At 34.2% G+C, this 27,955-nt stretch overlaps 2 protein-coding genes across 3 annotated transcripts; one reads left to right on the forward strand and one right to left on the reverse strand.

Annotated features, from left to right (window-relative positions):
- Positions 1–3,197: 3,197 nt before the first annotated feature.
- Positions 3,198–6,821, reverse strand: LOC113230350 (fibroin heavy chain-like). The gene is made up of 3 exons (XM_026464246.1): positions 6,270–6,821; positions 5,083–5,248; positions 3,198–4,402 (listed from the first exon to the last, which is right to left on the reverse strand). Exons 1-3 carry the CDS (start codon positions 6,707–6,709, stop codon positions 4,226–4,228), a joined length of 783 nt encoding a protein of 260 aa, XP_026320031.1. The 5' UTR covers positions 6,710–6,821; the 3' UTR covers positions 3,198–4,225.
- A 10,902-nt stretch (positions 6,822–17,723) lies between these two features.
- LOC113230368 lies at positions 17,724–27,019 on the forward strand. 2 transcript variants are annotated; one of them, XM_026464272.1, is made up of 10 exons: positions 17,724–17,851; positions 21,486–21,498; positions 21,774–21,780; positions 21,878–22,223; positions 23,018–23,048; positions 23,186–23,195; positions 23,508–23,522; positions 24,116–24,154; positions 25,870–25,887; positions 26,450–27,019. In XM_026464272.1, the coding sequence occupies exons 1-10, from the start codon at positions 17,803–17,805 to the stop codon at positions 26,933–26,935; spliced, it is 1,014 nt and encodes a 337-aa protein (XP_026320057.1). In that variant the 5' UTR covers positions 17,724–17,802; the 3' UTR covers positions 26,936–27,019. The 2 variants fall into 2 exon arrangements, with proteins under 2 accessions (XP_026320057.1, XP_026320058.1); XM_026464273.1 differs by lacking the exon at positions 23,508–23,522.
- Positions 27,020–27,955: the final 936 nt, after the last annotated feature.

Genomic DNA, 27,955 nt, shown 5'->3' on the forward strand with positions numbered 1-27,955 from the left:
GCGTGGGCAACGCGGGCAGCGCTGCTTTAGGTTAACCACACGGAGTTTTGTATAAGCGCCTGTCACTTTGTGCATCTCTAACTCCTAATTGCTTTCATAGGCATGTGTATTTCTGCAGGCGCATTCGTCATTATTTTGTAGATAACTTCTTAGATTGGAGATTCACCTTCTGTTGAACAAATAGACTATAATCGTCATATATAGAGCAATTATAAAGTACAAACCTTAAGTTTTGTTACTGCAACTTATTTTTAATATGCCAGTCTTTAAGGTGCCTACAGATTTGTTAGATTATTGACGTTCGACACGTGTCGATGTACGAACAACGGCACGTCAGACCACACATTTTTGTTCGAAATTCGTCTCCAGTGCAACGGAACTAGATACGTTAATGTGTAGCTTGATAAGCTAGCGTGTGTACAAAATAATATACTTCTTACGCATTTATTCCGCTTTGCCTGATCACACATCTTAATCGACAAAAAATACGATATCGATCCTCTGCAGCTTACAAATTTCCTCGTTTTGTTTGATCACATGTGTCATCAAAAAATCGAGCAAATGTGTAGGCACTTTAATGCCGTCGATATCTATTGCATGGTAACGCGTGGACTGTAAGAGACTGTAATTTTTACTGGTTTTACTCTATCTATGTCAGTCCATTGACTTTCTTGTCTAAAAAGGAGTGTGCATGTTACATTTTAGTTACAGTATGTATTCGAATGGCGTAAGAATGAAACGAAGAATTAGCACGATAGCGTAATAGATAATTGATCGATTGAACTTCCTCGATTTTTGACTAACGTAACGTAATCCATCATTATGTATGGGTATCCTGTTTAGCCTGGAACTCCATCTGCGGACATGCAATACATTGAAGTCAGATATAAAAAAAAAACAAACAAACAAATTCATCAACTTTGTGGAAATTTCTTAACAAAAAAATGTAAATTCCAATTATTTTGACTGCTTGGTATACGGATGTACAATTTTAAATTCATGACAACACATGATAACAAGGTATTAACAATATTTTTTTTAACTCCCCTAAAGGATGTCTTGTTTTTGAGTTTGAAACAATTCAACTTCCGCTGTACCCAATTTATTACTTTTATTACATAATTATATTAACTTAAACTATTTATTTATTGCATAGGACACTGCAGAAATAATGAATTAAAAGTATCTAGTAGACTCGATATTTTGCACATTATTTATTTTCATTAAAGTATGTAGAGGTATACTAACATTATGTACTTAAAAATATAATTATGTATTGTTATTATTATTTGGTACTAAATCATTTAATAAGTAGCAGTAGAGCTCCTTGTGAAAGAGTTCGTCCAGGGAAGTACTGCCATCTTACCTATTTCTGCCGCCAAGCAATAATGTCAGCATTACAGGGTTCCGGTTTTGAAGGGTAAGGGTGCTGGTGAAATTACAGGCACATGAGACTAGTCAAGTTACGTCTGAGGGTGGCGCAGTGACAGTGCCCCTCACATCTTTGCGATTAAAAGCTCTGAGTGGCATTGCAACTGTTATGGACCGGCGTGTAGTTTACCATCAGGCGCACGACTTGTCCGTCCCGATATTATTGCGTATTTTTTGTTTTTATCGTCGTAAGAGTGTTTTTTAATGAACTTACAAGTTTCAAATATGCAAGTTAGTGTCGATATGCTAAGGTTGCAATACTTGAACTTACGAGATATCATTTGGTCTATGTTAGTTATTATCCTTATACATTTCTTTAGGAATTTGTGCAGATTCCACATACGATGATCCCGTAGCAAAGTCGGATTTTAGTGATGGATGAAAATAAAAATACAACCTATAATAAAATTTTAACAACTCGTTTATTTAATAACGAACACCTTAACTAGTAATAAATAGAGTAAGGTCGTTAGTCTATTTACAGTGTATTTATAGATGTCGAGGTTTTTACCTGCTCGTTCTTCATTGGTGGTTGTAATTATTTATTTCTACGCATGTTTGATACATTCTATTTCGTCTATTCCATAGAATGAAACGAATACAATGAAATGAGTATGTACATTATTTTAGTTTTACATTCTGCATCTTAATATTCGAGTTGCGAATATTCTGCAAAGTGTTAAATATTTACACGAGTATATTAGTAGGGGCACTTTAAATTGACAGTAAGTATATGACAACGGAATTAAATGTTTCATATTTATTTGCTAAATACAAAAGTAATCATTTCTTCAAGAATTGGAAGTGAAATTAAATTGCTAAATTAAAGCTTACTTAGTATGCGAAAACGACAATGGCGCAGACGCAGACTTCGTTGTTAATTTTAACAAGAGAGCTCAATTCACAATAAATATTGAGTGTTTGCATTAATCGCTATACAAATTTCTTGGCCATATGTTTGACGCTTCTAATTTTATTGCATTAAAACACAATTTCGTATGTCAAAATATGCTGCAATAGGTAAGTAAATTTGTTTGGGCACTTTACACGTGTACGAAATATCCTTTACGGCAAACACAGACTTTTGGTCAAGGTGAAAATGTTTCCTAACATTTTTTTGATTATGTTTTGATAGACAATATGTGCTAACCTAAACAATGCTCAATTTAGTACAGTGGAGAGTTCAACTGCAGATCTGCGTCATCTATAGGCTTGATCTTAATACTTCAGACGGTACTTATTTTCAATAAAATATCCAAATTACATTAACCGAATTTCAAAACTGTCATTTGCAATAACATGCTCACACGTGGCGCAATTTCAATCGAATAACTCCAGGGGGTAGATTCAGAACGTCACGATAACTCAGTTGTCGGCCGGTTTTTTTTTTTTTCATTTTTATTCTCAACACCCGAATCGAACGTCAAATTGTCGTATTGGAAACCGAACCGAAATGACGTCACACCCGTACGATTACTCGAACTTCTCGACCGGCAAAGGATACAAACGTTATTCAGAACACAGTTATCGAATGAAAGTTACCGAACGTCCTATTGTTTACAAAGCAAGAATGTAATATAGAAATCTCTTATTATTTTAAATAAGTCTGGATTTTGTTCAACTTTATTACTTTATTTCAATGCAAGATTAATTGCATTCCTATATTTTTAACCGACTTCAAAAAAAGGAGGAGGTTCTCAATTCGTCTGCATGCTTTTTTTGTATGTATGTTACGCGATAACTCCGCCATTTGTGAACCAATTTTGATTATTCTTTTTTGTTGGAAAGAAGGTACCTCAGATGTGGTTCCATTTAAATTTCAAGAAAATATTCTACCTCAAAGGGTGGCAAACTAGGGGATGAATGACTTTGGAGGTCGGTTTTTTAACCGAAGGTTACGTTATAGGCCTTTGAAATCTTTAATTTATAATTTTTAATTTTTCTTATAATCTATTTCACCGACTAACTTTGTAAACGCCGTTGGACTCGGGAATGTTCTGAATAGCTCAGAAAGCGCCCTTCGATTCGAGAACAATATCCAATCGAACGATTCGGTTAAAATATCGAAGAGTTCTGAATTGGGGTCCTGGTATTCTTAAATTTCAACAAATTTTGTGGAAATTGTGTAATAACTTAGAGTAAGTTATTACACAATGTATGCAGACAACAAGGACTATGAACATTTATGAAGAATTTTTTTAATTTAATATAAATATATTAACTCATTTATTTATCATCAGAGGCAGTTGCCTCTGTGGCCGAACAGTTACCATGCTGGTCTGCTACGTTCTGCGAGGTTCCTGATTTGATTCCAGGCCGGAAGAAATATTTGTATAGCCTACATTTATTTCTCTCGTGAGTTTTGGTGTTTGGGCTGAGCTATGAATGTGTGCTATTTTATAATTATTCAAAAATGTTATTTGAGTTTACGTGTGAATGTAATAACATTCGTCACTGTACACGAGACAATACTATGAGGTATTCTTTTGATCACATGACTAATTTCAAGTGGTTTTTGTAGTCACAAAACACGTAGCTACAAAACTCAGAAATGAAATAGTTTCATACAAAATGTTTATATCCATCCATTTACCACATATGTGAATGGAACAGCTAGTTTTCTCCCACTTTGTTAAGGGTTTCAATAGTGAAAGATGTTTATTTTGAAGAATGTCTTATAATCTATACGTTCAAAAGCGCTTAAATTTGGTTGTTTAATTTAGGTCATTCTGCGTAAAGTGCCTTATAAATTTTCTGATTCATGGCCATAAAGTTTACTACGGACAATACCTATCTAATCTGAGACTAGTATAGCGAAGAAATCGTCATCAGTCTTCCCCCTTGAGGGTCCAGATTTGCTCCTTCTGAAGGCAGCTGTTCCTACTCCCTTGCTGCGGCCTACGAAGCTCGGGATGGGAAAATCAGGGACTCCACGGTGTCGGATGTCGAGAAGGCCATCGCCAAAAGTCGCCTGTATTGCAAAAAAACTGATAGGTTATTTAATCATCGGACGATAAGTGACAGCAAATTCATTAAGTTGTGCTGCGAAATTGATTTATTTAATGAATCGAGTTCTTATTTCATGAAGTTAATGCTGCTCTCATTACACTTGTCTGATACGACGTAGCATGTCGTTTGACGAGGCTGTGACCTCTAAAGATTAGCTTTGTACATCTTTGAATACATACAACATCTTTGTGGCCAGTCCGCGGAATTAATCTCCCGTCAGTAACGAATAAGTATAAAAGATGTTAACGACCATTGTATACCATAAGGGGCGGGGAATAGTTGTACTTCATCAAACAACTATTGTTTCGCTGTTTAGCCTGCATTATTGTTTTTAAAATCACTAGTGTAGGTTGCTTAAACAGAGCTCGTCTGCGCTCCATTGTGGTAGAGAATAACACTTCTACTATTTGGTCTATATTCCCTTCAGGCGTACTAAGCGCTTTTTGCCATCGTTTAATATGCGCGCTACCCAGGAATGGAATTCCCTGCCTGCGATTGTGTTTCCGAGCATATACCACCTAAGTAGATACTCGCACCTTAAAGATTTAAGGTGCGATTGAAAAGGCATTTTCCATTTATATAGGTATTTAAAAAATGGGCCTCATTTCAGACTTATTACGGCAATACTGTTTACAGATTTACCTGAGGCTGGAAGCCGTACAGCGAGTTGAAGCCAAAGGCCGAGGATGCGCTCTGGCTGCCACTGCTGCCACCAAACGCGGCGGCTTGAGACGCGGCGCCGGAGAGAGAACTGCCACCAGCTCCGAAAGATGCGGCTTGGCTGCTCGCTTGACTACCGCTGAATCCACTGGTATTAAATTGAAAGACTTTGTAAATAAGCACACCTTATCAAGAGAGAAATAGTCATTTGCAAGTATTACTTATTTACACATAATGCATTCAAAGCAAGTATATTATCTTTGTTTTAAATAATTATTAAGTTTATTGCCATCCCCTTTTTATAATAAGTTAAAGAACTTTTACTAAAGAGAGGAAAGTTTTTGAGAAACAATATTCCATAATTAATACAAGCCAGCCTCTATAAAACTAGCTTACAAACATTTAGCAACTCCGTAATGAAACGAAATTTTGTAAATAAAATTTGCATATGATAATGTGTTTATAAATTACAAATCGTAGAAAGTGTGTGCGCGTACTTGTACATATGTAGAACACAACAGGTATTGCAAATTACATAACAAAATAAGATTATCAAGTCACACCAGCCACCGGCCCCTCGAGAATGTGACCGAATACGAAACAAGTATGCGACGACCCAGTGTACTTAATTGATTGCCAAGCTACTGAGGATAATGCGTACAAGTAGTACGCAATCAACTTATCAGTGAAAGAAGCAAATCTTTCCTTTCGAGATAAAACCTGTACGTGATTGCTGCAAATGGGTCAAGAAAGCGTCAGATCTCTAACGGTAAATCTTATTAAAATGCAAGGCTTATAGATCAGATTTCCTCTTGTCGAGCTTTGACATAACGGTAAGACGGTGAAGCTTAGCTTGTTTAATCATTGAAAATATATATGGATAATATTCCACACACAATAGAACCCTTAGACATGCAGTTGTGGGTATTAGCCCATTACACCATACTACACGATATGCATAATATTTGAACCACAAAAAATGTTTTCTCTACTCACTTTTTTGTCGAATTACCGAGTACGTAAAGATGATGTGTTAAACTACGTTAACGTTTGTGTAATGAATTACAAAACAGTGGTTGCTGTTCGAATCCGAAAAAGAAAGGCTGTGGCGGTGATTGACAGGCGTCGAAGTTAAGTAACTTAGATGCTAATAGAGCTATGTCACTGACCTTCCGAATCCGTTGAACGATGCCGCCTGACTCGCAGAGTGCGACGCGCTAAATCCGTCATTGAACCCGAAAGAAAAAGACTGTGAAGCTGATTGACTGGCGCCTGCCCCATTGGAACTGCCGCTAAAACTTGCAGTCAATCCACCAGTTCCTGATGGGGCAACGTTAAATCCACTCCCGAATCCAAACTTGGGATTCACCTGCCCACCAAATCTGGGTTTCACTGGTCCAAACTTTTTCCCATTCGTCTCATTGGGGAACAATGTACTCGGATCTCTCTCCAAATGCTCTAACACAGGTAGAACGGGAGGAGTAATTATCGGTTCTAGTTTCCTATTTCTGCGCTCATTTGGGAAGACAAACCCGTCGGCGGGTGTCGGCGCTGGTACCACCACCCCCACCACGCCGGCGAAATATAAGCAAGCACATATGATCTTCATGGTTGGGAATATTGGAGATACTATGCGTGACTGCTGATGTATCTTGTATTAATAGGGTCGTACGAGGTCAACCGCGGTGTTGGCATGCGGCACGCGCCGCAGCCTTCAGAAAACCCACTGCGCTGCGCCTGAGTCTACATCCTGTCCTGTACCCATCCCCCCTCTCATCTAAAACTCATAAACCTTTCCTTTTAAGAGTAACGATTTCATTGTTCGTGAAGACAGATGGACGGAAAACTTAGATGGAATAGGCAAACTAGTTGGGAAATCCAAAGTATCCTACCTATCTAAGTCAGATGCGTTTATGGAATCCGAACACGTTGGTTATATAAATAAACAAATCAGTAGAAGAAGCAACAAGTATTACGTTGCAATATGTCCTGATCCTAACTCATTCGTCGTAATTGTTACAACGATGTTGAACTTTAAGTTGGCGAGACGGAGATAGTTCCATAAAAATACCGGTCAGTTCCTAACCCTGCCCTGTAACAGTGTCAGAGACCTCTTGACCTTGGTAGGTCGTTAAATGAGACTTACAGAGAAGATAAGAATGTCACCACGATTTCGTCGGCATGGTGGATACTGGTTGTTCACCTTGATCAGGTTACACAAGGAACGTTAATTCTATCATAGCTAAAACCGGACTCTATGCGATGAAATTCATTTGAAAAATCGCTTTACATTTAATTCCTAGAAGTTTATTGTTGTCTTTTGTTATGTGTTGTACACCTTTTTTTTTTTTTTTTTTTTTACCTACTTTATCTTACTAATACGTATCTGCGTGCATTTAATGTTTTAAGCTTGGGTCTAAACCTATGAAGGTCTTTTTGGAATTCGAAAATAGTCACAATTACTCTTCAAATTTGTTATTCAAGAATTGGCCCTAACCGGATTGTATTCCACTTCGAACAGGAATTCGATCAAGCTTTGATGAGGAGCTGCATATAGTGTTTATTATAGCTCATAGGTAATGCCGATAGTTTATATCTAGCGGTCAGCAGAGACAAATTACTCTACCTGTCATTAGGGCTATGCATCTGTTGACATACCAACATCATCTATAGAATAAAATAATCTTATTCATTCCAATAAGAAGCAGTTTTTTTAAATTGCAAACAGTGTTAATCAACTTAATAAATTGCACGTATAGAAACAACTTGTACGTCGTCCTTATAATTCTCATATCGTCGTGGACGGTGCAATTAAGCGTAACTAGCATTGGATTGTGAGTTTCCATTTCGAGAATTTAGTGGCCAATTCTAATCCGCGTAAATGTCGTGGCCAACAAATTAGCGTGATTTACGGAAATATATTGTTACGAGTGCGTAGACAACACAAATTAATGCTTTCTGTGCAAAAATGAAAGTAGTAGCCATTGAAATAACAAAGTAATAACGTTAAATCCCTCTCCTTTAATATTTGGTTTAGTGCAGATACGCGACTTTTACCAATACCTATATACACGGATTTGCACTGTCCCCTACGATATTTCATCATGTTTCATGTTATGTAGATGACATACGTATGCCCCAAATAAAACCCTCAGGCCTTTTTTCTTCTCATTACAGCCATGTTCGGTAAGGAGTTATTTTTAACCTAAGTTCAAAATTAAAACATTCTCATGAAATGATATTTATACAGATTTTTTTTGCAGTTCACCCACATTTCTTATAATTGATTTTAATTATTTTGTGCGTAATAATTTAGCAATTTTTTTTTTACAATCCATCATGTCTGTATGCGTCTTTGCTTTTTACAATTTTTTTTGCTTTTGTATTACATAATGGAAAAATAGGTGATGATAAAAAAACAAGAAACCCGCCATTTGCAAAATCCATAATCTTGTGTTGTGAACCATATTTATTCATACAAAAAATAAACATTGTAATTATTTACTAGTAAAATTTGTATTTATTTATTAGTAAAAAAATACAAAACTCGAGATATTAAAGCCCTCAGCCTTCGACTTCGGGCTTCTAATAGTAATTTCTTATTTACCGTCCTTTCAATAAAAAATAGTACATAATGTACTATTTTTAATCATCCAGACAAATACACTAATTACGTGGTCTCAAATCAAGAAATTCCCTGTTCTATGAGTACCAGAGCAACAGAATTCACTCCAATGCAGAATATCCCGACCAGTACCAATATAAAAAAAAGTTCATTTTTTTAATTGGTCCTACTGGGAATTAAACCCGGGACCTCCTTGTCCTGCGTCCACTGCGCAGACCGTTGGGCTACCGAGGTTGTCAATAGGTATATTGTTGTGTTGGCGTCGTATGAAAACATCCATACAAAGAAAATGCCATGTATGTACCTGAGCTCAGCCCTGATTAAAGTGTGTGGTTTGTTCGGGGCCACACGTCCTGTGTCACGGCCGTTTTGCAAGTACCTACTTACACTGGTAATCAATTTAATACTTCGAAACAAGAATATTAGGAAAAGGGTCTCTTTCTTCAATAAAATTTCTAAAACTATGTAATATAGTATTTTTGATTAACCACTTTTTACTATTAATTTATACTCGCTTGTTTATCAAGCGAGTATAAATTAATAGCTCTTTCACTCTCTCAGATACCCAGACGTGTATGCTCAGCTGAACAGTGTTGATAGCATCGGTATCTTGGGTGATACCACCTCAAGGGACTAAGACCCTGTACTTGATTGGATAGTACTTAAAAACAATCTTGGGGCATATTTTAAGCGCTGAGTAACGTTTTACTAAGCGGAAATTTGACAACTCTCAAATTATGCGTAATTAATGAATAATCATTGATGTACACACACGAAATTACAGGAACATGAGAATTGTCAACTTATGTCTCAAGGTGACGGGCGCATTTGCACTGCCCCTCAGATCTTTGCGATTTGCAGTCCCACCATTTGATATTATAAAAAATGTAATATTTATTCATAAAGACAATTGGTAAGACCTTAATATCGATAATAAAAATATTGTGATCGATTTTTAAAATACCAATTAAATTCGCAGATGTGCCCTTATTACATCAATTAAATTCATGTAATAGGGGCACTTCTGTAAAATGACAACTTTACGGCAGAGAGGTTTAAAGATTCTACGAAACGAAATTAGTCGATTACTTTTTATGCTTAAATAGGAGAATTATTACATTTTACATAATTACGTAATTTGTTTCATGTACTTCGTATTATTTTTATGCATTGGATGTGATAAAAGTACTTTTGTTTTCAAGAATTCCAAGGACAGTGTTTAAGTTCCATTTTGATATTTTTTGCTAGGGACAGCCTAATTGGACTACACACTCATTGATTAAGACAAACAGATGTTGTAACTATCCAATCCAATAAAGTAATTTAACTTACAAATAAAAATTTCAAATAAGTACTACATGACCCTAATTGGGCCACCATTTTCTATCTAATATCAACTTTCTATGTTAAATAGTTACTCAGAAAATCGGTTGTGACAGAAAGACGGATACTATGAAGTGATTTCTTAATTTCCGTTTGTTCCATTTTGGTACGGAACAGTCGAAAAATGCCGTTTTCGTTACCTTCTTAACAAAAGTGCCGACAGGCATTGTTCAAAGATTTTTTAGTTTATGACTCTAATTTGTGTGCGAATAGGTCCGACATTCAATTCTGTCTGGACTTTAACACTGGATTGCTTACCGTCTAGTGACTCAGTGTCTTTCAAAATTCAGAGCATTTCAACTGTAGTTTTTTGTAACAAGATAATATTCAAATACTCTATTGTGTGATCAAGAAGCTTTAAGAGTTCGTCCAGGAATGTATTGCCACTTTGCCTATTTCTGCTGCTAAGCAGTAATGTGAGCATTACGTTCAGGTTTTAAAGGGTACGGGTGATGGCTGATGAAATTACAGGCACATGGGACTTGTAAACTTATAAATAAAATAATAAATAAATAAATATTAGACAACATCAAATACGTTACTCTGATTCCAAAGTAAGTAAGAAAGCACTTGTGTTATGGGAATCGGAAACAACGGCGGCATCACAAACACCCAAACCCGAGACAATATAGAAAAGTTAGTTTTTCTACATTGACCTGGTCGGGGATCGAACCAGGGACCTCAGAGATGGCGACATCATAAAAGCCGGTGTTCAAGACACGCGACCATCGAAGTTGTCAAACTTATGTCTCAGGGTGACGGGCGCAGCGGCAGTGCTCCTCAGAGCTTGGTGATTTAAAGCTCTGAGTGGCACTGCACTTGTTATGGACAGGCGTGTCGCTTACCACCACGCGCATGACTTGTTCGTTCCATTACTTAGTATCATAAAAAAGTGTTAATCAAATCTAAAAAAGGTTAAATTTCTATGCCTACTAAATTTAATATATTATTATTTGGTCATATTTCTTTTATTTTATGAGTACCTAGGATTACATGATGAAGTGAGCTAAGATATTTTTGTTACAATCTGTGTAACTGCGATTTAAAAAAAAACTTCTGTTTAAGTTGATGCAAAACAAAATAAAATACAAATTTTTAATGAATTTCAAGATCGAACGTCCAATATTATTTCATCGTTTATATAATTTAATCCTAGTCTTAATTTCTAGCATTAAAGTTTTATAGTTTTTTTACTGTCGTAACTCAAAATTGTGAGATTGAGAAAACACAATTTGAAAATTAAAAAAATACTGAATGGATCTTATTGCAAATAATTAATCTCTTCAATTTATACATAATGCATACTTAATTATCAATTTATAAAAGAGAATATTGATTTCATTATTTTTTTATATTTTCATACCGTATTTTTTCAATTCCACAATTTTGAGTTATGACAGTATTTGGTGTCGTGTGCGATATATAGTGATATTATTTTGAATAATCTGTGTGTGCATAGATTCGGCAGTCTCGCTTTTTGCGCCATGTTATCGTGTCAGTTAGTTCTTGACACGAAGCAATGACATTGGGTTGCCTAATCTACACCACGAGGAAGGAATACATAATATCCGTAATACTGTAAGGATTGGCGATCGATGCCTTGTCGATTATGGAAATAAATGAATTAATTTAATTTCGTAATGTGCCTGTAATTTCACCAGCACCCTTACCCTTAAAAACCGTAACGCAGTAATGCTCACTTTACTGCTTGGCGGTAGAAATAGTTGGCAGTACTTCCCTGGGCGAACCCTTTCACAAGAAGCTCTACTTCTATTAAAATTTACAAAAAAGGTACAGTAATTATAATGCTCACTGATGTCATCATAATTCCTTGTTGAAACGTTCATCACGAATGTTCTGGTGTGTGTGTTCCGTGTGATACCTCGCCTCGGAGTGAATTCACACACATGGAGTTCTCTAATTTGAAGCGAGGTAGTTGTGGTTAAATCGTGGTAGCCTGATGATATCTGAACATATCTGCAATACAATTAAATGATGTGTGTTAAGTTCCCAATGAGCATTGGGTCGTCGTGGGAGCTATACAGTCCAAACCCTCTCATGGTGAGAAGAGGTCTGTGTCCAACAGTGGAACTATAAAGGCTAACTATTATATTATTAGTTGGTGTGATTGTCTGGAACATTATTACAATATTATTTAAAAAAATTGATCTAACGTCCCAATCTTTCTATTCTTCAATTCACGAACCGCCCTCTAATTAGTATTTTTAGGAATCGTTAGTCACGGCACGTAACAAGAATATTTTACTTTTAAAACAATACGTATATTGAATCTCCCCAGACGTGAAAACTTATTAATGATATTCTGCGTTTTGTTAATTTCAAATGTCATTGACAGTACAAACAACAGTGACAAAAATTTAAAATTCCGTCTGCCAAAGTCGTTAGTTAATCTGTAAGATTTGCTGAATAATTTTACATAGTTAATAAGTCTTTGTAATTATGTAGATAATACACAGTTTCTACGGATGACAAGTAGACTAACTGCTTACAATGACTGACTACCGTTCTTTTGGGCAAAAATGACGAAGGTGTTCTGACTAAGCCTCTGATAAGAGCAGATGACTTCTCCTGACCCACGACTGTACAGAGATCGCAGTGACAAAATCGCGTATATTATCTTTGTTCAGACAAAACTACGTTTCGGGCTCTTTGCAGGACCCATGGCCATCGTCAGATTTATTTCCAACATGTAGCAGTCAGTCAAAGTGAAAACCGAAGAACTAGATAGAATTCTTAATAAACATGACTTTTTGTTACCATATCAGCATCCTGGCCCTTTGCCTCCCGCATCAAGCCGTCGCCGGCCAACTTTGTCAAGTCGTTCGTTCATCTTGCCGCAGGGCGTCTTGCCTACACTAGAACATCTCTGCTCCGTCGGCTGTCAGCCGTCTTGAAAAAATTTTGTTTGCTTTACCTACTTACTCGTTTTTATTTTTCTGTACTTATCACATACGCTCTGATTTAAAAACCTTTTTTATTTAAAGAAAACTGATCATAAGTTAGCTTATCGGCTTTTTTATTGCAATTACATCTGTTTGCTAAGTTTTATTGCAATTGCCACCCTCAGAGGTGTAATATTTTCTTCAAATTCAAATGAGATCAATATACATACTGAGGTACCTTCTTTAGAAACACTAAAAGAATCATCAAAATCATTTCACAAATAGTAACAGTAATCGCGTAACATACACGCCAAAATAAACAGCCGAATCGAGAACTTCCTCCTTTTTCAAGTAGTTTAAAAAAAACAAATACTTGCTTCAAATCTGTCAGACATTCGTTCTAAAATTCACATCAAGACATTAGGGGGTCATCGTATTTATCGACACGGACTCGCATTAAGCCGGACAGAAAAAGATTTACGTCTTAAGTTTTGTGTCGGGCGCGGCGGCGACGGCGGCGGAGGAAGCGAAACGCGCAACGTCTTTTTAGCTCTTATTGTACGGCTCTTAGTATACAACTTTTTGTGATTGGCTCGAGCCGATTCTGTGTTAAAAAATGTAGTGCCTCCTTAATTTATTAAAGTCAGTGGTGACACACCATCCTTTCTTAGCAAAACGATCATTAGCATGTAGCTTGTATGACATCATTAAGATTGTGATATCACAAAAAAATCTTTTCATAAGTTTGTTTCTAACGCCTGATTTCTAAACGCACATAAGTACTGTATTTTGCAACGTATTAAAATTCTGTTCGTACATTTAATCATCAGCTTAAGTCTCATTTAATGCTATAATATATCTTGTCAAATATCCCGCTTAGATGAAAAAGATCACTTGATGACCACGGTTTTTTTTTAATTCACCGTACCATTCTATTCGTATATGCGGTACGAATACAGTTCAATCAAGTTGGGATTTTCTGACAAGGTTTTATTTGGCACAGTGGATGATGTCATGATTGAACGATTGGATAATATTGTGAAAAGTGTTACGTTTAACGTTTTCGGTCAAAATGGAGTTGGTAGGGTTTTATGACGTCTTGCGTATTCATTTGACCTTGTTTAGATTATTATAGAGTTTTGTGCGAGATTTTATTGTATATAAAGACACCATTAAACTTTATAAGGTATAATTATATAATTTTAGTAGCAGTAGCGCTCCTTGTTAAAGAGTTCGTCCAGAGTAGTACATAGTAATGCTGACATTATTGTTAGGCGGCAGAAATAACAAATAAAATGCCACCTTACCTATTTCTGCCGCCAAGCAGATTACTGCTTACATTAGTCAGCATTACTGTGTTCCGGTTTTGAAGGGCAAGGGTGCTGGTGAAATTGTGGCACAAGGGACTTGTCAACTTATGTCTCAGGGTGACGGGCGCAGTGGCAATGCCCTTCAGATCTTTGCAATTTAAAGCTCTGAGTGGCACTGTAACTGTTATGAACAGGCGTGTAGCTTACCATCAGGCGCACGACTTGTTCGTCCCGTCCCTTGATGTTATAAAAAAAATAAAAATAAAGAAATATTAGACAACATCATATATATTGCTCTGACCCCAAAAGAAGTAGCTAAAGTACTGTTGTTATGGAAATCGGAAACAACGGCGGTACCACATACACACAGGCCCGAGACAATATAGAATAGTTAGTTTTAAACCGGTATGCAAGCCACTCGACCACAAGGTAAAAAATGGATGCATAAAACATTTGACGCTATCCAAAATACCTTCGGTACGATTTCACCGTTTTAAGCTACCATTCTTTCTTCATTCTTATATAATTTATTATCAGCCTATCACAGTTCATTGCTGGACATAAGACTCTCCCAATGTGCGCCACTTAGGCCGGTCCACAGTTGTATCCATGTGCTGCCAGAAGCCTTTCACAGATCGTAACTCCGTCTGGCCAGAGGGCATCCTACACTACGTTGGGAGAGTCGTGGTCTCCACTCTAGAACTCGTTTCCCTCATCGACTATCGGTTCTTCGACAAATATTGCCAGCCCACTGCCCACAACACAACTCTCAAATCTTTGCAATTTAAAGGTCTGTACAACTTGTTCCTTCCGTCACTTGATGTCATAAAAAAAAGTAATATAAGTTATTTGCCCATAGAGCACCATTCTTATATCTTCATCATTTAAGCACACATATAATTCGAGCTTAATGACAGAAGTGCAAATATAATAATATAATAAGTAATAAATAACTTATTTGCTTTACAATAAGTCATTATATTTGCCTTCACATGAAATTATTATTCTTTCGAAAATTTTATAATTAATGTGGTGTAAACAGCATTAGTCATAATCTAAATATGCATGACTTAATTGGGTCGTGTTTTACTTGTTATTCTGTATGTAAATTGTTGTTACTTGAAATGGAACCTTACACGGTTTACAGTACGATTTTTATTAGCAACAGTAAATAATTATAATTGACTCGTTTTATACTATAGTAGTTAATCTCGATATTTTAATGCATATATATATATATATATATATATATATATATATATATATATATATACACAATATATATAGATATATATATATATACATATACATATATATATATATATACATACATACGTATGTATATATATATGTATAGGTATGTATGTATATATTAAACAAGTCGATATATGTGTATACGAAAACAAGGATTGTGCAAAGATATCAATCCTACATAGGGCGCATAAGTCTCCGGAACTGGCCACTTACATAAACAATAGTTAAAAAGTAATTACAACATTTGAAAATGGAACTCTTTGGCTGTACAATACAGTTTGTTTCATCTGACTGTGACTTGTTTTTACAAATAAAAAAAAATATAATAAAAAATAAAATTTTCGTGAAGCACCATGCAAGACGACTATTTATAGCTGGTTTGCAGAATTCAAACGCGGTCGTGTGAATCTCAGTGACGAATTTCGTGATGGTCGCCCGTTCACTGCTGTGAACAACAAAAACATCGACGCTGTGCGCCATACGATCAAAACAGACAGGCATGTGATTCGGGCATTTTTAGGCATAGGCATGAGTCAAATACAATCAATACTACACAAATATTTGGGTGCGAAAAAGCTGTGCTCTCGGTGGATCCCACACAATTTGACTGAGGCTCAAGAAACGGATCGCGTTACTTGGTGTAATGCCATGCTTACCAGATTAAACGAAGGAGCGTTAAATTTGGTGTGGGTCATAATAACAGGTGACGAAACATGGATTTATAGTTACGATCCCAAAACAAAGCAGCAATAGAGCGTATGGGTCTTTCGAGATAAGTCGAAACCAACCAAAGTGGCGCGCGTGCAAAGTGCCTCTAAACGCATGATTGCTTCTTTTTTAAATAAAACTGGACTCGTGGATACTGTTGCTTTGGAAGAATCGTTGTGCCGTGAATAGTGATTGATTGGTACACGACCATTTGTTTGCCGGTAGTTATTGACAAATTCGGTAAAAATAAAAATCTCGTGACTTTTATTTATTTCCAAAAATTAAGATCCAGTTACGCGGTCAACGATTTTCATCACCTGCAGGTCGATTCAAAACCTTACGATAACTCTGTTGTCGACCAATTCGATTAGATATCGTACGATTTCTTTTAATTTTTATTCACAATAACCGAATCGAACGTCAAACTGTCGTATTCGAAACGGAACCGAAGTGACGTCACTCCCGTACGATTACTCGTACTTCTCGACCGGCAAAGGTTGCAAACGTTATTCAGAACACAGTTATCGAATGAAAGTTACCGAACGTCCTATTGTTCACAAAGCAAGAATGTAATACAGAAATCTTTTATTATTTTAAATAAAATATGGGTTTTGTTCAATTTTATTAATTTATTTTAATGCAATACTAATGAATTCCTATATTTTAGGCTTTTAAAGTCTTAAAAATTTATAAAAAGGGATTTTCATTTTTCTTATAATCTATTTCACCGACTAACTCCGTAAACGCTATTGGATAACGATATCGTATCCGAATCCGAATAGAACGTTAAACGTCTGGAATGTTCTGAATAGCTCGGAAAGCGCCCGTCGATTCGAGAACGATATCCAATCGCATGATTCGGTTAAAATATCGAAGTTCTGAATCGGGGGGCTGAAGAGACTGTCGAGGAGTACGAAAAATATGTTTCAGAGACTGTCACGGAGGAGTGGTATAAATGTTTTCAAAATTGATTCATTCGTATGAAAAAGTGCATTAAAGCTAACGGAGAATATTTTGAGAAACAATAAATTCATTTCTGACCATTTATACTATTTTTTTCTTATTCATTCCGGAAACTTTTAGTGTGCCCCACGTATTACCTAATAACTTCTGTTATTTATCCATACAATAGGTCTTCTAATCATGGAGGGCTGATTCGAGGAATGCAAATTTCCGTTCCAGTTTCATAATGTTTTCAGTGACGTTTATTCTTTCTGACAAATTATTGAGTCACCGTTAAATGTATTCTTTTGTATTAATTGTATGCCTTGTTAGTGTATTATTCAAAACATATTTTAATTTTACTACTTCTTTCGAGAAGCTCCTCACGTTGTCGTTACCGTTGTTCATGGAAACACAGTGTCATTCGTTTGTTTGAACAAATGGAAAACATTGAACAACAAGTAATGAACAATATTTAAAGATAGACCTATTGCATGACTTTTCAGTGTTATAACAAGAGCGCTACAGTAAACCCTTTCTGAAGAGAGTCTTTTAAACAAATTGATTTCGCCATAAAATGGCATCCTCGGTGATTCTTTTGCTTGCTTTTGTCGTCTCGACACAGGGTAAGTGTCTAATAATAATCGACATTATTTTATTTTAGACATAAAAACTCATATACAATAAAATCATTTATGAATATATAATAATAATTAATAATATACTTGACAGATAAAACTTAATACACAATTTTGCCATCGGACCAAAAAACACAACAAAGCTATAAATAAAACAAAATAAAATAAAGTAAACTAGCCGTCATCTAATGTATTTAATTCTTGTATTTAATTGTATTTAATTTTATATTTTGATGAAAATATCGTTTTTAAGTTATACTATCGCCATTATAGCCTGTAAAAATTTAGGTGGCCAAAAAGTCCGTGCGTTGTCAATGTAAAAATGAAAAACAAAAAAATAAAAATTTAATCAATTATGTATTAATCATGTTAATCTACAATCTTTTGCCATCTTTCGGGTAATTTTAGAATTCCCCATTTGTAAAAACTCCTGTTTCCACTTTTAAAATAGTAAATGTCGTTTGATGGCCTTTTCATTATCAAAGTCGTGTCCATCCAATGAATTTTGTGTTGACCGAAAGAGTGAAAATCTAAGTCAAGTGAATACGGTGGACGATTATTTCAACCTATCTGCAGTAGTTTTGGATGGCCTTGTAAAGATGTGTGTGGTTTGGCATTATCATGATGAGTGTTGTATTTCATCTTTGTGATTCACAAGTTAACTTTTCAAGAGTAATAAGCTTAATTAAGTTTGCCGTCAATTGTTAAAGTACGTGCTAAATATTATTTTTTAAAAGACCATAGACAAAATAACATTTTGAAAGAAAAAAGTTCTTTTTAATATAATAATATAACACCAAGATAGGCTGCGCATGCATACGCAGCCTATCTTGGTGTTATATTCGACAGATTTTGATAGTATCTAGGGCTCTCAACTACCAACTTCACAAGCAGTCCCGTCGAGACTGCAATACAAATTACTGTTCAATTGATTTTGCGCTTGCGGTGCAGTTAAACTACAGCTCGTGTAATTACCCCTTTTGAAGATTTTTCTATAACTTTTGGTTTGAGGCGAAATAGTATCGTATTTGCGTAGTTTTTGAAACGTGTGAGTTACGAGTCACGATGTTTAAACATACGCCGTTTAAAAAAATAATAGAATATCCTCAATAAATAAAACATACGTTATGCTTTAAGATTACGAAACACGGGAGAGAAAGTTTTTCATTGAAATATCCTTATAACAATCGAATGAAACAGATTTTTCCGTAGACGAATGTAGTAAAAAATGAAAATTTTGTGATTTTTTTTATTGAGCGAAATTTAGTCAAACGTGTTTCGTACCCCATAGTTGACCACCGACACCATCTGTTTTTATTGTCAATTAAAAAAAACTGAGTTTGAATTTTTTAATGTCGAAAATAGGATTTTTTCGTCTGGTTGCAATACGCCAAAATGTCTATTTTGGATCTCCTTATGCTTCAACTACGTGGAAAGTGCTAGATTCGAGTACAATAGTTTCGTCAATAACGAATAGTTATTGTTACATACACACGTCCTTATTTGCACAAGTGTTTTTAGTTTCAATAATGAAAATGTCCGCAGCTAGACTTAATTTAACAGTCATTAATTCATTTAAGCTTACTATTGAAGAATTGCATAGTTCGAACGCATTTTCTTAATTTATGTTTTTATAAGAAAGTAAGTTAAAGTTTATACGTGGGTCATATTCATTTAAATTATACATGTAACTAAACAGAAACGAAACGGAACATAAGGGCTTGGGCACAGTTGAAAAAATTTAACTAACTTATTTATATTCTTTCCCTTTCACTCCACGACGACGTGGCGAGGAAATAATCATTAATAGTATAAGTCCACATAATGTAAGACATAAAAACAAATAATAATATTTAGTGAGTCTTTATTCGCATTATAAGCCGATTCAACATAATTTAATTTTTTTTCTAGGCATAATAGAAAAGTTGTCAAGGTTTTTATAATCAGCCGATAATTTTGTTGTCTCAGCCTACGTTCGTTTATGTCAAAATCAGAATACATTTTTTTTAGCTTTTTGCTTTCCAGCACTAGTTGAATGTATGCAGGATTTCCATTTAAATGTATTATTTCTTGTAGGCTTACATTATTTTTACTTCTTTTTTCGTAACTCCATTTCTGTCTTTGTATCTCTTGGTCTTTCTTTCTTCTGATTCCAAAGTAAGTAACTTTTAATCATTTGTGTTATGGAAATCGAAAATAACGACAGTACGATAAACACCTACTCCCGAGGCAATATAGAAAAGTTAGTTTTTTCTGCATTAATTCGACCTGGGTTCGTACCCGGGGGCTCAGATATGGGAAACCATGAAAACCGATGTGCAAGCCACTCGACTACGGAGGTCGTGGATTATATAGCATTTGAACAGGTAGCAAATAAGTACATAATTTTGTATGGTTAGAAAGAGCTCAATGTGATCACAGCCTTTTCCGTACAGTTGCGTAACGAAACGTTACTAAACCGACAATAAAAAACCAAGAAAATATAACTTAGCTCTTTGAATAAGCGCTCGCTAATGTGATCAAAAGAAGCCTTACTACGTAATTTTAACTGTACTTTATAAAAACAAAGAAATATTTAAATAATTTGATAGTCTTCTCACCGTAATTACTGAAATTTCGTGACCAAACCGAAAATTAAATGTACCTGAAATTGACGTGCGAAATTCACGGCTGACGTTTTAAAATAGGCATATGTCCATGATACATTCGTTGAGAGAACAATTACATTAAAATTGATTATTATTTGTTTTTAATGAATCTGTATCGTTCGATTTGCGCAACGAAACAAAATGTTACGAAACGGAAAAAAGACTTACAATAATTTAAAATTATTTTTTTAACATTATTGTTCCAAACTGTAATTATTTTTTAAGATCTAACAACTATATTAATATTACAGTCATAATATGGCAACTTCATGAATTTCTCTGCTAACTGGCGGGTGTAATGATCCGTTGAGTTCGACACCCGAGGGATGTGACATTTAAAATTTCATAGAAAGTAAAATTGCTAAAATTTTAATTGTTCAAAAAACTATTATAATTTATGAAATTTATTATTAAATTAGTAAATTAATGGTTTTTGATATACAAATACCAGCAGTATTTTAACGGTACGAAATAATATTATTGTATTTAATTATATTTTTAACCACGAAAAAGGTTTGTGACAAAAATTACCTGCAAATGTACATTTTAGATGAATATGACCCACGTAGCGGTATTCAATTATTGTATAAAATTATGTAATTCATTTGTAACGATTATTTAGATTCAAGTTTTCAATAAATTAACCTGCATACTAAGTACAAATATAATATACAATCAACGTTAATTGACGAAACTTCAATACATACATTTACATTCAAACAATAAATTTTAGGAACCAAACTTTGTTTTGAAACAGATCTTTTGAGTTCAAAACAGATTTATTAAAAATTTTAATTGCTTATAATCTATAATTATTTTGCCCAAAAATAAAGACTTTGTAACCATAAGCTTGCAATGAGTATTTGTCAATTCTTTTATGAATTATGAAGTTTTGGATTTATATTTAGAAATGTGACATTCCAGTAGCCCACCAGTAAATTAATGTCAACTAATTTTTTCTTTTTTTTTTGCAGCATTCTACTTTGGGTAAGTCCAAGTTATTAGTTTCATTGTCAATATATTTGAAATTTTTAAGATCAAGGTGTCGATGACGTAGTAGCCATTAAGTTACCACGTTATGGTAACTGCGCAGTAGTCGTCAGACCTAACCAAAATTTAAAGGCGTCAACTCAAGTTGGAGTATTCCTGCCATTTTGGTGGGTGTTGTAAACATTATGGCTATATTGGGATATATTTTTTAATTTATTGACCTGTTTAGTACTAATGCAAATATTAAAAAAAAAATCTTTCTCTTTTTTCAGACCTGGGGTAAGTGGCTGTCAGCATCGCGGCACTCCTAAAGTTGATATTCCAACACACAAAGGAAATAAAATAATACTTACAAACAAATTAATCTCATTTACAGGGATTCTACCCTCAAAGTTACGCCGCCGCTTCTGCCGGATTGCCTCTGCCGTACCAACAATACCAAAATTACGAACCCCAACCATACCAAAATTACGAACCTTGGAATCCGTTTAAAATTTTCGAGAATTTCCCATTCATGAATTTCAGACCTTTCCCCGCAGGTGGGTTCCAAATTCCCACCCCAGCTGATGTAGCATCCATGGTTCCCGGTCCAAATCAAAACTTTAACGGTATGACGGTATCGTCAACCAGTTTTTATACAAAGGATAAAGATGGAAACCTGGTGAAGGATGGTGGTACTACAATACTGATCAATGACAACGGCAACATACATCATATGTCACGTGAGTTTAATTATCTTTTTAGGGAACTGTGTAATACTTACATATTTATAAATGAGCCAGGTAGCAAGAGTACAAGTACGGACCACTTTGAGAATCTATGGCTTAAAATGTCGCTTATGATAAGTCGGCGGTCATGGCTCGATATTTTATAATGAATGATGAATGAATATTCAATTTCTGAGAATATTACTAGGTTCTCTAAAATACTACGTATTTGATTACACAACATGTAATTATGTAATAGATTTAGACATTGATGGACATATTTAAAGGAACGTTAAAAAGGTTTCATTATGATAACAATGTTCATGTGAACCATTGGCCACACATATACCGGAACGTTTAATTTGATTCCAAAAAGAAAACCGATCTCAAAAGTTCGTGGAATTACACCTATTCGCCAAGTTTTATTGTAATCGGTTACCGGAAAGTGCGCAAAACCGAATTCATCCTCTCGTTTGCCACCCTTACAAGTGGAATATTATCTTCAAATTTAAATAGGACCAATACTGAGGTACCCTCTTTCTAATAAATAAAAAAGGAATCATCAAAATCGGTTCACAAATAATGGAGTAATAGAGCGACATGCATTCAAGAAAATACAGTCGAATTGAAAATCCTCCTTTTTAAAGTCGGATAAAAAAAGAATGACTTCAATCGGCTTTTGATTTCGATTTAACGTTCTGATATACGTGTCCAGTGTTGTAATTGATATCATAATTCAGCTTTTTTAGCGTTCCCCTAAGTATGTCCATGAGTGTATATTATAATGGCATAAATAAATTATTTTTCAGTTGGAAAGAATCCTCCTGGTGTGGATGGAAAGTAAGTGAAACAAAATAATTTAAATTAATATCATTCCTCTCGAAGTTGTAATTAATCTTCGTTCAGTCGTTGGTATTAATCACATTATTTATAATATGTGTAGATATGTAGTTGGTTAACTTTGTTTTCTTTTTCAGAATTCCGCCGGTGAGCAAGGACAATTAATATAAAATACAGCAATTCATCCGTTATATATACATAAATATAATAATTTAAATAATATAATAATATAATTTAATATAATTAATTATACTCGTATATATTACACTACATGCACATTATGCTCCGAAGATTTAATAAACAGGTGATTATAGTTACTGTTGCCATAGTTGTATTATAACATAATATTTAAGTATCCCTCAACTTGTATTTTTTAATATATTACACAAAATCAATACAAAATATGTTACTTGGCTCTAAAAAATTATAATAATATAAATATATTTATTATTGTTTCAGATTGTCTTACGACAGGTGAGGGCTTGCACACAATTAAATATTCTACGAACATCTACCCACAGACCTGAAAAGTGTTAGAAACGATGAAACGTTTTGTACCCTACTTAAAAACCTTTTATTGGATATTGAATTGTACAGTGTCGATGTCTTTTGAAGCAATTTTAATTTTATTTTATCCGACAAGCAGTAGTTATACTACTTTATTTTATATTCATTATTATTATTATAATTTTATTACTGACGATCATAGTTATCCCTTGACATTGTATTTCCAATTGCAATATTGTGACATTGATAACATGAAATAAACGATTCTATTCTATTCTCTATTCTATAGATACATGCTTTCTATTTTCATATAAATGTCACTTTTTTACAATTATATACATATGTATTATTTTTTTAAGTTTATTAATTTCAAAATTAATATCTCCTGTTTTTTGAGTTGGTTGTTCCTGATTGAAACTACAGTCACGCAATGCATTATAATGTAGATTTTATTTATATATGCATATAAACTTGCATTATAATATAAAGAATTAATTTATTTAGAATTAATACAATTTTTTTGTGGAAAGCGATATGTTCATATCACATTTTTTTTTCAGATGAATATACCTGAGTTTGTAATGCCTCCAATGCCTGAGGTAAGTAATTTTTTAAAATATAAATTCAGGAACTTTTATACAATGTATATGGAAGTTCCATCGGAACCCAAACTAAAGCTTACATATCCGCTTCTGGATAGCCTATTCAATAAATATCAACAAATTTTTTGCCCGTTTCGTATGGGGTTGCCTAATATACAATTCCAATCACCTACGGACTTTCGGCTAATCTGCAGGTATCTCATCAACGTCGCTCTCTGTTGAATACCGGACACAGTCTAGTAACAAGTGATATCTTTCACTAAACAGCGTAATTCGCCATTTGGAGAAGCAATAACTGTTTGCCTTAAAGCGTAAAACACACAGAGAGCGGGTGTGGGTCGAGCGGGTGTCGGGTCGGGAGCGCGGGTGGTATGTTGCTGTTCATATAAATACACGGAATTACACCAGTAGCGCTTCCGAGCCGACACGCACCCGACCCGCACCCGCTCTCTGTGGTTTTCACGCTAAAATCTATTTTCAATACAGTAAGCATGACCATATACATGTTCTATTTTGATTCGTTACATCTTAGATATAAATTCAAAACTAACGTATAATCTACCTATTGATTTTTTCCATTTTTATGACGAGGTTTAAAACGATAACTTATTTATCACATAACTTAAACAAATATTAGAGTATTCCTTTAGCTTATATTCCTTAATTTATTACTAACATAGGCAAGCAAATACATAACCAATTTTATTGCATTTTGTTACTGATGCCCGAAATGCCGGAAGTAAGTAACAAATAAGTATATCGACTGTTTAGATTTTCGCGATTGTTACAAAGTGGAAATGTTACGTATGTTTGTTCTGACAGTCTGCCGTGATCACATATTAGGTTGGTTGTGCAGTAAGGTAGTTGGGATGCCATCTGGCCAATGACGTATAGTGAAACAGGAATAATCGTAGATAGTGTCTTCATTCGTTCATGGTGCATATAGAAATTAATAAATAATTGAATTACAATTTGGAATCTTACGCCTAATCAACATTTCCTTCAATACGAAATCCAATGACCTACTAAACTTATTATGTTGCTTAGACACATTACAGTGGCCATAGGACCTGCAAAGAATCAGAGTTTGTTAAAAAAAAAACTAAACCGAAAAAAATAGTTTCTAATAATAAATATATTTAAAATATTTTTTTAAAGCATCAAAAAGAAATTACAGCTAATGTGATAGATTCCAAAAAAGAAACGTTTAATATTTTATAATCTACAACTTACATAAAAATATCTTGTACTGTTTCTATTGATTTGTTTTTATTTTTGTAACGAGACTTGTAATTAAAATTTACGATATACGAATATTACAGTATTTGTTTTTATTTTAATTAAAATTTACGATATGCGAATATTACAGTATTTGTTTTAAAATTCAGTAAGTTAAAACTTTAAGGAGTGATATAACTCATTATTATGTTTCTTGATAAATATGCCTGAAATGCTGCAAGTAAGCAATGAATATGTTCAAAATAAAAGAATAGAATGCGATATACTTTTTATAGGTACCATTAATAATTCACCGTACATTTCAAATTTTTATATCGAGACTTAAAATTGAAACTTACCATGTAAGTGAAATAAACAAATATATGAGTATTTGATAAATGATGTAATTTAAAACTTAGATAGGTATCTTGAGCAATTATATATTTATAAACAAATATAATATTACAACATTATTCTATTGCTTCTTGTTACAGATGCTTGAAATGCCACAAGTAAGTATAAATAAATATTAGAAGTTAAGTAAAAATAAATGAATAAAAGGCGACATTTCTTTTTTTAATTTATCGTAATGCGAAATAAATATTACGCCATTTGCTTTAAACTTTGGTAATAGCCCAACCTAAGCAGTCAATTATTCCATTTTATTTTCTCTTCTAACCGATGCCTAAAATGCCACAAGTAACAAAATATGCATTCATACATAATTGAATGAAACTAGTTTAAAAAAATTTATTAAATTAATTAATATTTACAGAAAACGACCCATTTTTAAAGTTCGCAACTTACACAAATGTTACAAAACACAGAAAAAATAGTTTTTGTCTTTTTTCATGTTTATTGTGAAGTTTAGCTTAAAAATCAATTCATATACGAGAAATAAATTTATCGAACAAATTTATACATATAGTTTGTCACTTAAAATACCGTTATGAAATTTTTATTTTTCGAAATGAATGAACAATAATCTCTATCATTCTAACATCTTTTGTTTCAAACCTTTCTTGTCATCTATAAAGTACCTTGTAATTTATTTATTTACTTATTTACTTTTAGATGCCCGAGTTTCCATCATTCTTCCCCGCAATACAACCAATTCCTCCAACTAAGCCTACTCCACCGACGGAACCTGTTCTTCCTGTAAAACCAATAAACACTCTCGAAGTAAAACCAATCAACTTTGAAAAAATCAAAAACGCAAAACCAGGTGCCAATGAAAATATACAAATAGTGACGTCATCCAGCCATTCCCAGTATTCAGACGTTGATGGAGTTCAAAAGAGCAGAGGTGGTGCTCATAGTATGGTGAACATCAATGGAAATGTCAGGCAAGAGACAGTAGAATTCAATAATATTCCTGAAGGTGGAAAACCAAGGGGAGATAAGAATCCCAGTGGTGATCAAAGACCAGAGAAGTTAACTAAGGGTATAAAACTCGTTAAACATTCAAAATCAAGTAAAAGTGCAACAGCAAATGACATCAATCCCGACATAAAACCTAAACAGGACTTCAATACAAATGTGGTCCAAAATAAAAACTAATTATAAAAAGTCAGGCAAACAGATACAGTAGAAGCCAAGTCAGGAAAAAGACAATAATGAAAATTGATAGAATACAGGAACCTCTTACACCACTCTCGCTTAGAATTATGTTACTATTACCACCTTGGAGGTAACTAAATGAATACTGATCATCATGTGTCAAAGTGTAGTGTAATAAATACGAGTAAATAGTGTAAATTTATATTAAGTTAAATTAAATATTATACCTGTTTAAAAAATAAATTTCAAAAATTCTGTTTACTATTTCAAAGATCACAATTCAGTAAGATCTTTTAGAGTTGTTTAAAATCAAAATCTCTAACGCATGTATATTGTGTGATGTAATAAAAGAGGTGTCTATCTGTAGTATATTGTTTTACTAAGGCATGAAGTAGTTTATTCTCTTGACGTCCTATAATAATGCACACTCTCAACATAGCCCCGCACTATGGAAACCCTATGTGACACACGCATAGACAACCATAAATTACACGCAAACTCTTGAGAGAAATAAATGTAGGCCATACAAATACTTGTCTCAGCCCGGGAATCGAACCTGGGACCTCTGTGTGGCAGTCCGGCATGGTAACCGTTCGGCCATCGAGGCAGATATATATATATAGTCATTTTTTTAAGTCGCAACATACCTTGACTTTAGATTCACGAGTTCATTCCACAGCATCAGCCAAATCACTTGAATTCGTTTTCGCGTTCGCGTTATATTTTTATTCATTCGCCTGACTAGCGTGTTGTATGGACTAGGTAACCAAACATTATCGATTATTACTTTGGACAAATAATTTAATAATTTTAATGTGAAAATGTTACCTGTTATTTTTCTTTTAAAAAATCGAGTCTTGGAATTATGAAAAATTTGGCTACTGATAAAAAAGTCACCCTGCATTTCTTTTGAGCACTGTAAAGATATAAAAAAAAATATGTAGCATCAACTTTATAATATTTGTAGATAATAAATTATCGAGTTCATTTTGTGACATTAACCAAACTATTCTAGAATAA

Source organism: Hyposmocoma kahamanoa, unplaced genomic scaffold, assembly GCF_003589595.1.
Source record: "Hyposmocoma kahamanoa isolate Upper Pololo Valley unplaced genomic scaffold, ASM358959v1 63, whole genome shotgun sequence".
Classification (NCBI taxonomy): Eukaryota; Metazoa; Arthropoda; class Insecta; order Lepidoptera; family Cosmopterigidae; genus Hyposmocoma; species Hyposmocoma kahamanoa.

Bases quoted from the DNA above. Each gene is read 5' to 3' on its own strand.
- LOC113230350 (XM_026464246.1), bottom strand. From the start codon at position 6,709: ATGAAGATCATATGTGCTTGCTTATATTTCGCCGGCGTGGTGGGGGTG. The intron at 5,249-6,269 runs GTCAGTGACATA...ATTTAATACCAG, and splicing joins TCGTTCAACGGATTCGGAAG to TGGATTCAGCGGTAGTCAAG. The intron at 4,403-5,082 runs GTAAATCTGTAA...TTTGCAATACAG, and splicing joins TGTACGGCTTCCAGCCTCAG to GCGACTTTTGGCGATGGCCT.
- LOC113230368 (XM_026464272.1), top strand. From the start codon at position 17,803: ATGGCATCCTCGGTGATTCTTTTGCTTGCTTTTGTCGTCTCGACACAG. The intron at 22,224-23,017 runs GTGAGTTTAATT...ATTATTTTTCAG, and splicing joins CAACATACATCATATGTCAC to TTGGAAAGAATCCTCCTGGT.